The 13,317-nt window shown below is 64.5% G+C and overlaps 5 protein-coding genes across 5 annotated transcripts; 2 read left to right on the top strand and 3 right to left on the bottom strand.

Moving 5' to 3' along the window:
* Nucleotides 1-169: 169 nt before the first annotated feature.
* On the bottom strand, nucleotides 170-918 carry EMIHUDRAFT_366082 (hypothetical protein; the record flags this gene model as incomplete). Its single annotated transcript, XM_005781291.1, is given in 2 exon segments — nucleotides 170-266; nucleotides 283-918. A coding segment is annotated over 1 exon segment (341 nt), but the record flags the coding sequence as incomplete, so codon positions are not given.
* Nucleotides 919-1,362: 444 nt separating this feature from the next.
* EMIHUDRAFT_442885 (hypothetical protein) lies at nucleotides 1,363-2,391 on the bottom strand. The gene is made up of 3 exons (XM_005781290.1): nucleotides 1,982-2,391; nucleotides 1,860-1,910; nucleotides 1,363-1,783 (listed from the first exon to the last, which is right to left on the bottom strand). Exons 1-3 carry the CDS (start codon nucleotides 2,309-2,311, stop codon nucleotides 1,628-1,630), a joined length of 537 nt encoding a protein of 178 aa, XP_005781347.1. The 5' UTR covers nucleotides 2,312-2,391; the 3' UTR covers nucleotides 1,363-1,627.
* Nucleotides 2,392-3,892: 1,501 nt separating this feature from the next.
* Nucleotides 3,893-4,572, top strand: EMIHUDRAFT_113998 (hypothetical protein; the record flags this gene model as incomplete). The annotated part of the gene is made up of 3 exons (XM_005781289.1): nucleotides 3,893-4,192; nucleotides 4,279-4,339; nucleotides 4,454-4,572. 3 exons carry the CDS (start codon nucleotides 3,893-3,895, stop codon nucleotides 4,570-4,572), a joined length of 480 nt encoding a protein of 159 aa, XP_005781346.1.
* A 1,297-nt stretch (nucleotides 4,573-5,869) lies between these two features.
* EMIHUDRAFT_234448 (hypothetical protein) lies at nucleotides 5,870-6,226 on the bottom strand (the record flags this gene model as incomplete). The annotated part of the gene is made up of 2 exons (XM_005781288.1): nucleotides 5,870-5,959; nucleotides 6,161-6,226. 2 exons carry the CDS (start codon nucleotides 6,224-6,226, stop codon nucleotides 5,870-5,872), a joined length of 156 nt encoding a protein of 51 aa, XP_005781345.1.
* A 3,299-nt stretch (nucleotides 6,227-9,525) lies between these two features.
* EMIHUDRAFT_113997 (hypothetical protein) lies at nucleotides 9,526-10,705 on the top strand (the record flags this gene model as incomplete). Its single annotated transcript, XM_005781287.1, has 3 exons — nucleotides 9,526-9,621; nucleotides 9,765-10,322; nucleotides 10,412-10,705. The coding sequence occupies 3 exons, from the start codon at nucleotides 9,526-9,528 to the stop codon at nucleotides 10,703-10,705; spliced, it is 948 nt and encodes a 315-aa protein (XP_005781344.1).
* Nucleotides 10,706-13,317: the final 2,612 nt, after the last annotated feature.

Below are 13,317 nucleotides of genomic sequence, written 5' to 3'. Positions count from 1 at the left end.
CTAGATGGGCGCTCGCTGTCGAGAGAGGAGAGAGTGAGAGAGCGACACAGGAGACGGAGCTTTGAGCAGACCCAGAGGCAGAGAGCTGCACCTGCAGGTGCAGCGCGCTGACCGCTGTGGGTGTGGCAGCTGCGCTCCGCGCGCGCGTGTGTGTATTATTTGGGCGAATACAGAGATTGCTTGATACTCACCCGGACATGCATTACATCATCCCCAATTTCTGCCACTGCGCGTCCACACAAGGTACGTCAGCATAATCCCCATAATAAAGCCGTACGCGAGACGCGCTTTCACCAGCCGACAGCACACAGCACAGTCCCCCGGGAGGCGGACCCCTCTGGTGCGCATCCGCCCGTTCGCGCTCAGCACACCTGCGGTAGGCCTGGCGGTGCAATGTAGGGCTTTCGGCCAAGCCTTCGGTGCGTGGCGGGCCAAGGTGCAAGGTCAAGCCACGCGCCCTCACAGTCAGCTCAGCGAGTACGGATTCTTTCCTGGCGTCCTCGGCGTCGAGCCCCGGTCAGAAATTGGTCTGTCCCACATCGCCACCCAACGCTCCTGACGCACTGCCTTCTCCTCGCACATCCTCGCCTTGCGAACCATCTCGGGGTCCGCAGGAGCCTTTGAGCCGTTCGCTGCGGCAGTCACGGGCGCTGCGGCCCTCCAATTGCTGCACAGCGCGTCCTGACGTGGTTCGCCATACCTCGCCCTGCTGCTCGCCCTGCTGCTCGCCCCCCGAGTCGCCTGCGGCGAGGATCTTCTCTCCGGCAAGCTAGGCAAAGGCTTCTTCTTGCGCAGCATGCCGCCCTCACGCCGCGGCGGCGGTCGCTGCGGTGGTTGGGGCGCTGCCACGGCAGAGGACAGGAAGGCTTGGGCAAGCATGCTGTCGCGACCTTCTTCTTTGCCCGGGCGCTCCAAAGGGCGCTGCCATGCAGGGAGATGCGCCGCCATGAGCGAAGCTTGAATTCCTATTTTGGTGGACTCGCATGGTCCTGGAGAGCGTCTCAAAATAGAATCTTACAACAAAGCTCCCTCGCACAACACTCAAAATAGAACTTCATAGGAATCCTAATCCGAGATCATCCGATGATCGACACGCGACCGAACCCCGAATTTTTATTCTCACAATGCAACACTAGGCGCGGGACTGGCGCGCACTGGCACTAACACAGGTACACCACGGAGAGCCGAAAAAGAACCTTCCCCCGAGCCTACGGATAGTTTGTTTGCTCATACCTGCTTTGGCCGTCATCTAATAAAGGCTCTGTCTCCTCTCTTTTCGTCGGAGGCTGCGGCTTGGCTGATTTTTTAGGGCTCCAGGCCCCAAATGATTTGTGAGCGTGTTATATTTGTTTTTTGAGTTGGTTTGGTATTGCTCTCTCTGATTTTGTGTTTGTTTGCTGTGTGCGAGACAAGTCCCAGACAGACTAATACGTAAGAGCGCCACCTTACCAGCGCCACACGACCAGATCACACACTACACGCACAGTTGCTCGAGACCACACGTCTCTCCCGTCTCCACTGCCTACCCACCCCAAATGTGTCACCCGTGCGAGGCCAGAAGAGAGGCCGCCGTCTCACTTCGGCGCACGCGAGCGAGCGGCTCGCTCGCCTGCGCGTCGCTTACAGCTCAGACGGCCACGGCGACGGCGGCCGAGAAGTGGACGCTGCGCGATGAGCCCGACCTGGCTGCGGAGCGGCTGGATCGCCGCGTGCGGTCGGTCGTCGGCTGGCGCGACGGCGGCGGCGGGAGCTCGGCGGCCACCGCCTCGAAGATTGCCTTGACCTGCGAGTGCAGCATGGCGGGCGTGACAGTGTGCCTCTACATGGATGCTGAGTTGACATGCGAGGCGTTGCTGAGCCTCGTCACTCGGATTGTATGCCCTCGCCCGGTCAGGTGGCGTCTTGCCGAACTGCGCAGAGGAATATGCTCGCGGTGAGAGTGGGAAGCGGAGCGGGGTCGGGCGGCGGCGCAGCTACGCGCCATTGTCTTCTTGTGCACAGCTTCCGGGTAGGCGGAGAGGATCTTTTCGGCGACAGCCACCGAACCGCAAGACTGGGCGGCAGCGTGGGCAGGGAGGTGGCCGTCGCGATCCGGTGTGCGCACCGCCTCGGGATAGGCGTCCAGGATGGCCGCGCAAATCGAGGCAGACGCGCATCCGCTGGCCGCAGCATAGTGCAGCGCATAACGGCCGTCGGCACAGCGTTCAGAACATCGCTCTGCAGAGATTAGCTGCATCACCTTGTCATCGGCGAGCGTATAGGTGGCAGTCCTGTGAAGCGGATTGCACGGGGAGCTCGCGCAGGCTCCCATCGAGAACTCAGAAGAAGGACTTCGGCAAAGGTGCTCGGCGTCGGCGTCGTTCGAGGTGCTTGCCCAAGGTGCGAATCGAGGAGCCCAAGTACACCGAGTTCGTCGCCGACGCTCCTTGGGCGCCGGCTTCTCATAGGATTCCTACACCGAGTTCGTCATTTTTATTTATACCAAAAGGAGGGCTACACGAGGCCCTCTACGCTCACCCATTTGATTGTCACTGTCCGTGAGTGCGAGATTAGGGCTAGCCGCAGGCAGCTAGCCCATGAGGAGGGCGTCCATAGACACCTCATACGAGCGTCATCTTGTAGTGAACAGGCCGACTTCGCGGTTTGAGCGCCCAGCGCAGACCGACCGACCGCAGGGGGGGTCCGGTCGGCGGCCGCGGAAGACCGCAAACCGCAGGGGGGGTCCGGTCGGTCGGAGCGCAGACCGAGGGGGGGGTCGGTCGGGTTGGCTCGAGGGTCACACCGCACACGCTCGCCGCAGCTGTGAATAAATTAGTATCTCGAAATACTAGAGACACCAAGCGACCTCTCCCCGTCTAATCACTCCTCGTGACGTCGTCCGAGTTGCTGAGCTCGAGACCGCGCTCAGGTTTGGGTCGGAACACGAGCTCGTCCATGTCCACGCTCTGGTCGTCGTCGTCGTCCATGATTAGCTTCGCCGGCGACACACTGTACCGTTGACGAGCCGCTTGAGCGCGGCCAGCACCTCCTTCTGCCGGCCGCGCGCCCACGGGGCGGCGGCGATGTGTCGATCCACTCTGGCAAGTCATCGTAGTCATCGGAAGGGACGATGCGCGGTGACTAGTTTTCATACTTAGTGAAATCCGGCGATTTCAAAGCGCCCGTGGCGGTTCGCGAGAAGGAGGGAGAGCGTTTCAGGGGGCTCACGGCAAGGACACCGACCGAGGGGGGGGTCGGTCGTCACACCTCCTGCCGCCGAGAGAGCGACCGACCGGAGGGGGGGTCCGGTCCACCTCGGGGGCAGACCACCGACCGGCGGGGGGGTCCCCACGAAGTAGGGGGGGTGGGTACAAAGTGACGCTCGTATCATTAGACCCCACATACGGTCTCGTCCGTGCCTCGCCGGCCGGAGAGATTGCTAGAGGTGGAGCATGCTGCTCTAGCCTCACATGTCACTTCCTGTCGTCTGTTGTTTGTTGTGCCCTTGTTTGTTTCTCTTGGCACCTTGGAGTGCTAGGGGGGAATGGGCGGTCGGCGATGGGGTATGATGCAACAGGGCGTACGGGGTAGCCGTCACTTTCCTGCCTCGAAAGGGCGGGGCTGTCCCGGAAAGTGAGAGACGCCGGGCAGCGTGGCGCATTACTGAACCCTCCCATACGTGTTTGGGCTCCTCCTTTGCTGTCCCATCTCCTCATCTCTTTCCCGCCTGGGCGGGGCAGCGGGCGGGCGCGCGGTGCGGCGCGGCGTGTGCGTGTGTGCGACTGCAACAGAGGACCGCTTGCAAGGGACCATTGGGCTTGTACTATTAACAACGAAGGCGCTCTCAAAAAAAATAAAGAATAAGAGGAACCACACCGGCACGGCACCCTCGACAGGCTTCATCTGAATTGGAATGCTCGCTCTCGTTCTTCTCCTCGCGCCGACGCACGCGCTTCTGGCAGCGACGCCGGCCCGAGCGGCGCAACCGATCATGCAGGTCACGCCCCCGCCTCGCACGTCGGGAAAGGCGTCCCGGCCGCGCGTCAGCGTCGCAAAGCCAAAGCGGCCGGCGGCGAAGCCCACCCCTGCTAGGCCGGCCGCTCGCGGCAGCGCCGACGCGCGGTACGCGGCAAAGGGCTGGAACCCCTCGTGGAAGGACTCGATGTTACCCTCGTCCTCGGGAAGCTACCTCGCCGCTCGTGACGCCAACAAGGTATGTGCTGCCTGCCATCGCCGTTCCAACCTTGCACTTGAACGCCGCGGACTGGCCGGCCTGTGATGCCCGCATCCCTCCTCTAGGTGACCGGCCGGCGCGGCATTTCGCGCACAGGCTACGACAAGAAGAAGATCACGCTCGCAGGTCCCCACCCCGCCACTGCCACCCTCCCAACCGTCACCCTCACCGCCGCAACCCTCACCGCCGCGCTCACCACCTTTCCTCATCCACCTCCTCCTCCCTCCCTCTCGCCCTCAGGGCCAAAGGTGGTTGGCCCGCGCACGTACGTCGACCGCCGCGCGCAAGGCGTCGCCTCCCTCTCCCTCCTCGCCGGCTACGCGCTCTTCTTCAAGCCCGCACCCCCAGATGCCGAATAATCGCCAGCTACCCGCATGTCGCCCTATCAGCCCTCGGAGAGACGCATATCCGCCAGAGTACCGCTCAGAACAGCGGCGCGAAGGAGAAGCACTAGACGAGAGAAGATAGTCATGCCGACGTAGAGCCGGTCATCGATGCCGTGCGCGTGCCTCTACCTTATGGGGAGATATGGGGAGATATGCCGTGCGCGTGCCTCTACCCCTGCCTGCCCTCGCACAGGCCCGCGCCGCCGAAGCCAAAGCCAACCGGCCCGCCGCTCCTTCCGATCCTCGGCGCCGCCGCCGCCCTCCTGGCCGCCGCAGCCGCCGCGGGCGGATCGTCGCCGAGCGCCGACACGAAGGCCCCCCCCCCCCCCCCCAAAACACCCACCCACCCACACCCTTGTCCCCTCACTTGTGTGTGCGATCTGGAGACAATCTATCACAAGCCCCCCCCTCCCCCTTCCCCCTCCCCCTCCCCTCTTCCACCACCTTGTGGATGGGTTCTGGAGACATTAGCCTCAGCCTTACCCAACCTGCCACAAGGCGGCGGCGGCGGCGGCGGCCCCTGCGGCGGCCGAGTCTGCCCCCAAGGCGGAGGGTGTGGTCGTGCCGACGGAGCGCCGTGCTGGACGCGACCTTGATCTTGCGTCCACGCACCCTCCTTTACGGGTGGCACTCTTGTCTTGTTTAGGAGCCCTTCCTGGACCCGCTCTCGGTCCAATCGGCCAGCGGCCCTATAGATGCGGAAACGCCAAAGGGCGGTGCATTGCCGCGCGGCTGGCCGTCGAGAGGACGCGTCTTTGGAAGTACTCCGCTGAGGGGCTGTATTCGAGTGCTCACACACGCTGATTCGCGGGTGATGACGGACCTAGGCCAGCGACGGCGCGGTGGCGGCGGCGGCGGGCGCAGACGGCGGATCCGGCTCGCTCGGCTAGCCCGCGCGCCATTCTGCGGCCAGAGGTGGGCAGGCCGCGGAGCCGCGTAGGGCGGCACATGTCATCACCGCGCCGGCAGCAGCGGGGCCGGTTGGCGCCGTGAGCCCTAGACGGCGCCTCGCCCCGTTGCCTCGCCCGATGCTCTCTCTTCTTGCTCTGTGCTGCTCACCGCCCGGGAGGGTCTCTCGCTGCGGCTGCTTTGGTTTGCCTTTGGCTTCTGCGGACTCTCGTCTGTATCGTGATAGCTTGCGTCGCTCCCTCCCCGCGGCTCTCACACGTAACAAATAAATAAATAAAAACGGACACCTCTCTACTGTGCGAGCGTGTGAGATGGGTGAAATCTGAAAACAAAAAAGGAACAGGTCCCCGCCCGTACGGCTTTAAGCCGCGTAAGGAGTTGGACGTTTATTGTTTTTGTTTTTTTGCCGCGTGTAGATTCTCTCCTCGAGTCGATCGTTGTAGGGCGTCCACTGACGACTGAGTACTCGAGCACGCTAAATCCTAATCTCGACTCGGGCAAGCGTGCAGCGGCGGCGGTGCGCAGGGGAGATGTGGGTGGCGTCGTAAGGGTGAGGGCGATTGCCGCCCTCCCCCCTACGCCCACCTCGACGCCTTCGTGAAGGCGCCCCGCGTCTCTGCCTCTTTTGGTCTTTGGCGAATATGCGACCGACGTGCCACCAGCGAAGCCAGAGCAGCATGTTGATGAGAGCCGTCGTGAGGTGGAAGACGCGCAGCATGCTGAGCGGGAAGAGGCGACCAGGCTGGCGTGTGCTCGCTAGTGGCGGCGCTCCGACGAATTCTTTTAGTACAGGGTGCAGGGCTTGGCGGCTTGCAAATCGCGGGAAAATTCTTTTTCTCGGGCGGGTGCATACACGGAGTGAGCTAAGTGCCTCGCCGCCCTCGCAGGAGTCGCTTAGGCGGCTCCCGTGGTGTACCTGTGTTAGTGCCAGTGCGCGCCAGTCCCGTGCCCAGTGTTGTAGGTAGGTAGGTAGAAAGGTGAAGAACAGCCAGGCTCGGACTGGACACCAACGCGGTATGGGTGGACGCAAGACAGATGATGACGACACGCACGAGCGACACACAGACACAAACAAGCTCACAAGACACACAGCCAGCTGGCTGCCACACACCCTGAGTTGGCGTACACATAACTCAGGGCCACATTCCTCCTGTCGCCCCCCCCAGCACTCCAAGGTGCCAAGAGAAACAAACAAGGGCACAACATCACAACAGACGACAGGAGGTAATATGCGAGGCTAGAGCAGGCTTGCTCCACCTCTAGCAATCTCGCCGGCCGGCGAGGCACGGACGAGACCGTGTGTGGGGTTAGTGAGGTGTCTATGGTCGCCCTCCTCACGGGCTAGCCGCCAGCGGCCAGCCCTATCTCGCACTCACTGGCGGTGACAATTCAATGTGTGAGTGTTAGCGAACAGAGGCACGTGTGCTAATTCTAGGCCGCACGTCGTGGCACTATGACGAAGGTAGACGTGCGGCTGCAGCGCGCCCGCCGCAGGCTCGGCGGTGCGCGCGTGTTAGCGATAAAGTTGCGGGTAGAGCCGTTCCCGACTTGTCGAATGCGAGGCCTCTGCGACGAGTGCCAGTCGCGCTGCGGAGCCACGCCCTTCGAGCCGCGTCCCGTCGGCACTACCCTCGAGTGCGTGTCGCTTTGGTTGGCGACACCCACTCGTCGAGGGCAGTCCAGCCGACGGGAGCCTGTCGCGCGCCGGCGACGAATGCGGCGGGGTGGGTGTGGGTACAAAGCGCCGCTTCGACGAAGCGAGGTAGGCAGGCGCCCCTCACGAGTCCGTTCAGACATGCCACACGCCCCTCGCAAGCGAGGTTAGTAGGCGCCCCTGGCAAGACCCGCAAGAGATGCCACACCACCCTCGTACCTATACTCCACCAAGTCAAGGTGAAAAGATCTTATCAGCCAGGCGGGCAGGGCAGGCGGGCAGGCGGGCGGGGTCAGGGAAGAGGGCCCTCGGGTTACGCCTCGCCCGGCCCCCTCCGAGGGGGGAAGGGGAAAGAGTGGGGCCCTCGGGGTGCGCCTCTCCCGGCCCCCTCCGAGGGGGGAAGGGAACTATTCTCTGTCCATCTACAGCGTGGGTGGTGGTACACTGCGTCGAGACAGCTCCGCCTCGCGCCCCGCCTTCCTGGAATACTTACGAATACCCAGCGCGGAATACAATACGTAATTAATTAATGAATTAACTAGTTAGGTTAGGACGTGGAATACAGCACTCGAGGTCATTAAGTAATAATAAATTAACAAATAATTAATTACCCTACCGCCTAGTGTTGTGCGAGGGAGTGCGTTTTAAATAATTCTTTTTGTGCGATGTCTGGCCCCGCCGCGCCGCCGCTCGCGCCGCCTCGCCACCGGGGCCACCGCCTCCGCCGCCGCCGCCCCCTCGCCAGACACGCCGCCGCCCGCCCGCCTCCTCGACCTCCCCACGGACCTCCTCGAACGCACCCTCTCTCGCTGCGACAGCCCCGTCGACATCGCTCGCGTCGCGGCGGTCTCGCTGCTCTTCCACGCCTCGCTCGCGGCGGAGGCCATCCGCTTGTGGGCGCAAGAGCGCGGCTTCGAGCTGCCGGCGCAGCCTGAGGACGAGGGCTGCGCCGTGCGGTGGCTGTGCTTCGCTGCGTTGCTGTGCGAGTCCAACCCGCCGGCGAGGGCGGCGGCAGGCCAAACGCACAGCGTCTTCATCGACGGCGAGGGGCGGCTCTCGTCGTGCGGCTCGGAGGAGCACGTCGTAGGCCTCCTTGGCCACGGCGAGGGCGTGGCGCGGCTCAACACGCCGACCCGCCTCCCGTCGCCGCTGGGAGGCGACCGCGCCGTGAGCGTGTCGGCAGCAAACGGGCACAGCCTCGCCCTCACCGCCGACGGCGATGTCTGGAGCTGGGGCTGTGGAGGGGACGGCCAGCTGGGCCACGGCGACATGCAGTACCAGCCGCTGCCAATGAAGATCGCAGCCGTTGCGGGCCAGCGCGTCGTCGCTGTCTCGGCTGGATACGACCACAACCTAGCCCTCGCCGCCAACGGCTCCGTCTGGAGCTGGGGCTGGGGATTCTCCGGCAAGCTGGGCCACGGCGACCGGCAGCACCAGCTGCTGCCCAAGAAGATCGAGGCCTTCGCCGATCAGCACGTCGTCGCGCTGGCAGCTGGGCAGGACCACAGCATCGCCATCACTGCTGACGGCAGCGTCTGGAGCTGGGGCGGAGGATTGTTCGGTAGGCTGGGCCACGGTGACCAGCAGAAGCAGCTGCTGCCGAAGAAGATCGAGGCGTTGGCAGGGCGGCGCATCGTTGCCATATCGGCGGGAAATAACCACAGCCTCGCCGTCACCGCCGACGGCGCTGTCTGGAGCTGGGGCTGGGGAATGTTTGGCATGTTGGGCCACGGCCACGAGCATGACCAGCTGCTGCCGAAGAAGGTCGAGGCCTTTGCTGGCCAGCGCGTCGTCGCTGTGTCCGCTGGAGGTCCGCACAGCCTCGCCATCACCGCCGACGGCAACCTCTGGAGCTGGGGCAGTGGACGCGAAGGCCAGCTGGGCCACGGCGACGATCAGACCCAGCTGCTGCCGAAGAAGGCCGAGGCCTTGGCGGGCCAGCGCGTCGTCGCTGTGTCGGCTGGAGCATACCACAACCTCGCCCGCACGGGCGATGGCGCTGTTTTTGCCTGGGGCAAGGGCGGCCACGGCTGCCTAGGCCACGGAGACGACCTGTCGGACCAGCTGCTGCCCAACAAGGTCGAGGGGCGGGCGCCGGGGCAGTGAGGGAGAAGGGCGAATTTGCTCTGTGTTTTTAGACAGAGAAAAAGAAAAACTGCTGCGGCCCGTCTTTTTCTCGCGATGTCTGCCCCTCCGCGCCGCCGCTCGCGCCGCCTCGCCACCGGGGCCACCTCCTCCTCCGCCGCCGCTCCCGAGCACGCATCGGCGCAAGCTTCCCTATATCCGCCGTGAAGTTGCGACGCCGCCACCCTCCGAATACCCCGACTTGTGTCTGCGTTCTCCGGCCCGCTCCGGCCACGCCGATGTCGGACAGCGTCGACGAGCCACCGACTCGAGCCGTGGTGCAGAACCACCTCGGCGCAGTGCAAGCGCGGCTGGGCGACTACGTCTTCAGTCTGGTGCGCAAACACTCGCCGCCTGCTCCCAGAACACAAACACAGGACTCGCCGCCTGCTCCCAGCACACCACAAACACAGGACCATGTCGCCGGCCGCAGCAGACACAATCCCACAAATCACCACCTGCCGTCTCCACCCTGTAGTACCTCGACGCCCTCAAGCAATACCAAGTGCGAACTCTAAGCATCTCTGCCCTGATCGAGCGAGTCGAAGACCTCTTCGCCGGCCACACCGACTTGCTCCTCGGCTTCCGCTCCTTCCTTCCCGCCGCCCGCCGCTGCTCTTCCGCCGGCTCTTCTCGCGCCGATAGCCCGGCTGCGGCGGGAGCGACACACTCCATCTCGATGCCAATTCTCCTCCGCACCGCCGCCGCCGCCTTGGCTCCAGACAGCGAAGAGGAGTTGACGGTTGCTCCGTCTTCAGGCTCAGCACCGTCCATGGCCGCGTCGCCCACGGCCGCATCCTCGCCGGACGAGCCGCAATCCAGCCGCGCAGCCTCGGCTCCGTCGCCTGCGGTGGCCTTGCCTCCCGCGGCCGCAGCCTCACCGGCCGAGCCGCAGACTGTTCAACTTGCCGCCACCGGGGACACGATTCTGACCGTGGAGGTGCAGGGAGAGGACCTGGTCATCGTCGAGTGCCTCACCCCCAGTCCCTTTGGCATGCCGTCGCCATCGCTCCTCGGCACCTCCTTCCTGCGCATCGTGCACCCAAGGGAAGCCCGCATATGAGACGAGAAGTACGCCCACGCCTCTCCTCGGCCCTAACAGACGGCCACTGTGATTGAGCGTAGGAGCAGTGGGTCCTGATGAGAACGGCGGACGCTCTCCTCGCCATCAGCCCGTCCGCCGCCCCGGCCAGCCCGACCGCGCGCCTCCTCCTACGGGTCCTGCTGGCGCCGCCGGGACCCGCCGGTCTGCAGCCGGCCGTGGGCACCTCGGTGGTGGTGGACTTGAACCTCTCTGTCCTGGAAGGCAGGCCGTCGCAGCTGCTCGTCTCGTCGCGATACGCCATCCCGCTCGACGCCGCGTCTCCCGTCCTCGGCCTCATCACGCCCAACCGGTGGATCATTACCCAAGGAGACTAGAAGGACAACGATGAAGAAGGAGAAGAGAAGCTCGGGAACTTGAGGCTCCAACGGCGACTACCCACACCGCTGCCCCGGTCAGACAACAGAGGCCGCCGTGGCCGGAGCCAGCCCGCCTCCAAAGGGCATGACCACGAACTGCGAGCCTCTGCCCAGGCGACCTACCCGCTGACACCTGTGACGTCTGCGAACACTACATACACTTACTGGCTACTCTAACTTACTCACCCTTTGCTTGCACATCACTCCCGCGCGCGCGAGGGTATGCTCATGGCATGCAGTGTACGTCCATGATTCACTTTTACGTTTGCCTGCGCAGTGTGAGAGCCACATCTGTGACCATGTGAGTCGCACGTGAGTACAACTCTATGTACTGAGGAAGAAAACGCGGTCAATTGTGCACACACGCATTCGCTACGGTACTCTCTAGTGACACACCTGACCAAGACCAGACGCTGTGTACTCTGAAATCTTTTTGAGCTGGCCCCGCCTCAAAAAAGAATTTTACAACAAAGCTCCCTCGCACAACACTGGGCACGGGACTGGTGCGCACTGGCACAAGGAAAAAAGAAGCTTCTTTCGCCGTGCCTCGATGACATCTAGCCGTCGCTTCTCAGCAGCCTCGGCCTGCACGGCCGGCAGCCGATCAGACGTTCTTGGCTGCGCTCTTGGCAGCACGGAAGGCCTCAGCCGCTCTTCGGCCTGCTTCTCATCATCGTGCTCAAAGCTGGCGCTCACGCAAGCAAGCAATCACTCGGCCCGCTGGAGCCAACGCTTCATGGGGGCGATTGGCTTCGGAGCACTAACGGTCGTGCCAGGTATGGCGAGCGTGATTATGCCGTGCGTCTGGGGACGGCTGTGGGCGGGACACGCGCCGGCCGTGCTTCTGGTCTCACCCTTGGCGCAGCTGACGGCACAGGCACTGCTGGCCGCCGGTTTGTCTTCGGAAGGAGCGAGCGCCCTCGTGCTGGGCCTCCTCCTCTTCTCCCTCGGCCGGGCAGGCATTGCCGTCGCCCAGCACGCGATGCTAGCGAGAACCTTCCGCCAAGATAACCTCGCGTTCGGCTTCTGCATCGTCGTCGGCTGCACGCAGCTCATCGCCAGCGCCTGCGCTTGGGCCGTTCCCCGCGTCCTGGCGGCTAGCGCCGGTGGTAATGGCAGCAGTGGTGGCAGCGGCGGCAGCGGCGGAGGCAGCGGCGGAGGCAGCGGGCTGCTGCAAGTGCAGTTGCTCCTCCTGGTGCCGCATACAGCGTCGAGCTTCGCGCTGCTTGCCCTGCGGCACTCTGCCGCTCGGCGCCCTCTGCGAAAGGCGGGTCGGCAGCGAGACCAGATCCGTCGCGCAAGCAGCTCGCGCCTGCCGCAGCGCCGCTGCCAGAGCCAGGCCCAGAGCGGCCGTGGGCGTGGGCGTGGACAGGCGCCGCGTACGACCACCTCCGTCGGCAAGAAGCGATGGTCGCCGTGTGGCTGCTCGCGCTCTGGCGTGCCCTCGCCGTCGGGGGCTGCCACGCCTTCCACCCCGTCGCCATCGCGCTCCTCGTGGGCGGTGGCTTGCCGCTGGTGAGCGCACACACGCACAGCAGCCACCGCAGCAGCACACCGCCCCGCTGGGCAGCAGCCACGGCAGGGGCACACCCCGCTAGGCAGCAGGCAGAGCCCCGACCGCACGCCTCGATGTGAAACAATGATGACGGCTCCGCGGCCCCAAGCGCGTCGAGAGGCCCTGGCGCAGCCCAAGTCCGGCGAGCTCGCTCGTTGACCTTTCGCCGGCCGCTCCCCGCTCCACAGGGCGCCGCGGGCAGCGTGCTCGCTGCCAACGCGCTGCTCTCGCTCTCCGCGTTTGGGCTTGTGGGGCTGCTCGGGCGGGCAGCGCGCCTCAAGACGCTCCTCGTCGCGGCGCCCCTCCTCGCCCTCGCCGCATCCCTCGCGCTCTGGCGGCTGAGCGCTCTGTCGGCAGTCAGCGCCGACGGCGAGGTTGGGCGCGTTGCGCGGGGCGCGCTCCTCGTCATCGCCCTCGTTAGCGCGGCCGCGCCGATCGTCTCTCGTCTCACTCTCAGGTCCGTCTCACTTCACATCTTCAGTCTTCACGCACGACATTCAAACCAACTTACCTCCATCTCGCACATATCAGTATGCGTCTAAAAACAGACCATGCACTCACACGGACAGCGCTCGCGTGCGGGAGCGCGTCAGATTCGAGTTCCTTCCTCATCGCGATATGCCCCGCGCCTCTCCAGCCTGCGCCCTCTCGGACGCGCAATGGCTTAGTGCAAAAGGAAGGGACGCCCATAACGCCTCCGGGGCAGTGGCGCGGCGCGGTGTTCAGCGCGCGCGGGAGAGAGCGGGGCGGGCCTACGGGAAGGGGCGGCACGGTGTGACCTCTTGAAAGGAGAAGGGGGGGGGGGGAGTGGCGGGCCTTTGGCGCGGGCCGCTTGACGACGATCTTCTTGACGGCCTGACCACACACGCGCGGACTGTGAAGAGCTCCCCCAAGCCCCCCCCCCCCCGTTGGTTTGAAGAGGTCATATCGAGGGCGCGCTGAACAGTGGGCCGGGCCAGTGCTTTGGCGTGGGCGTGGGAGACCGTGCTTTTTCGCCTACCGCGGTGGGGGGGTG

Source organism: Emiliania huxleyi, assembly GCF_000372725.1.
Source record: "Emiliania huxleyi CCMP1516 chromosome Unknown EMIHUscaffold_204, whole genome shotgun sequence".
NCBI classification, from domain to species: domain Eukaryota; phylum Haptophyta; order Isochrysidales; family Noelaerhabdaceae; genus Emiliania; species Emiliania huxleyi.
Note: the sequence above shows the minus strand (reverse complement) of the source record. Positions and strands in the feature narration are given on the sequence as shown.

Coding starts and splice junctions, on each gene's coding strand:
- EMIHUDRAFT_442885 (XM_005781290.1), bottom strand. CDS start 2,311: ATGGGAGCCTGCGCGAGCTCCCCGTGCAATCCGCTTCACAGGACTGCC. Junction 1,911..1,981: donor CTGTGCACAAGAAGACAATG/GCGCGTAGCTGC, acceptor TCCTCTGCGCAG/TTCGGCAAGACGCCACCTGA. Junction 1,784..1,859: donor CATACAATCCGAGTGACGAG/GCTCAGCAACGC, acceptor CTGCACTCGCAG/GTCAAGGCAATCTTCGAGGC.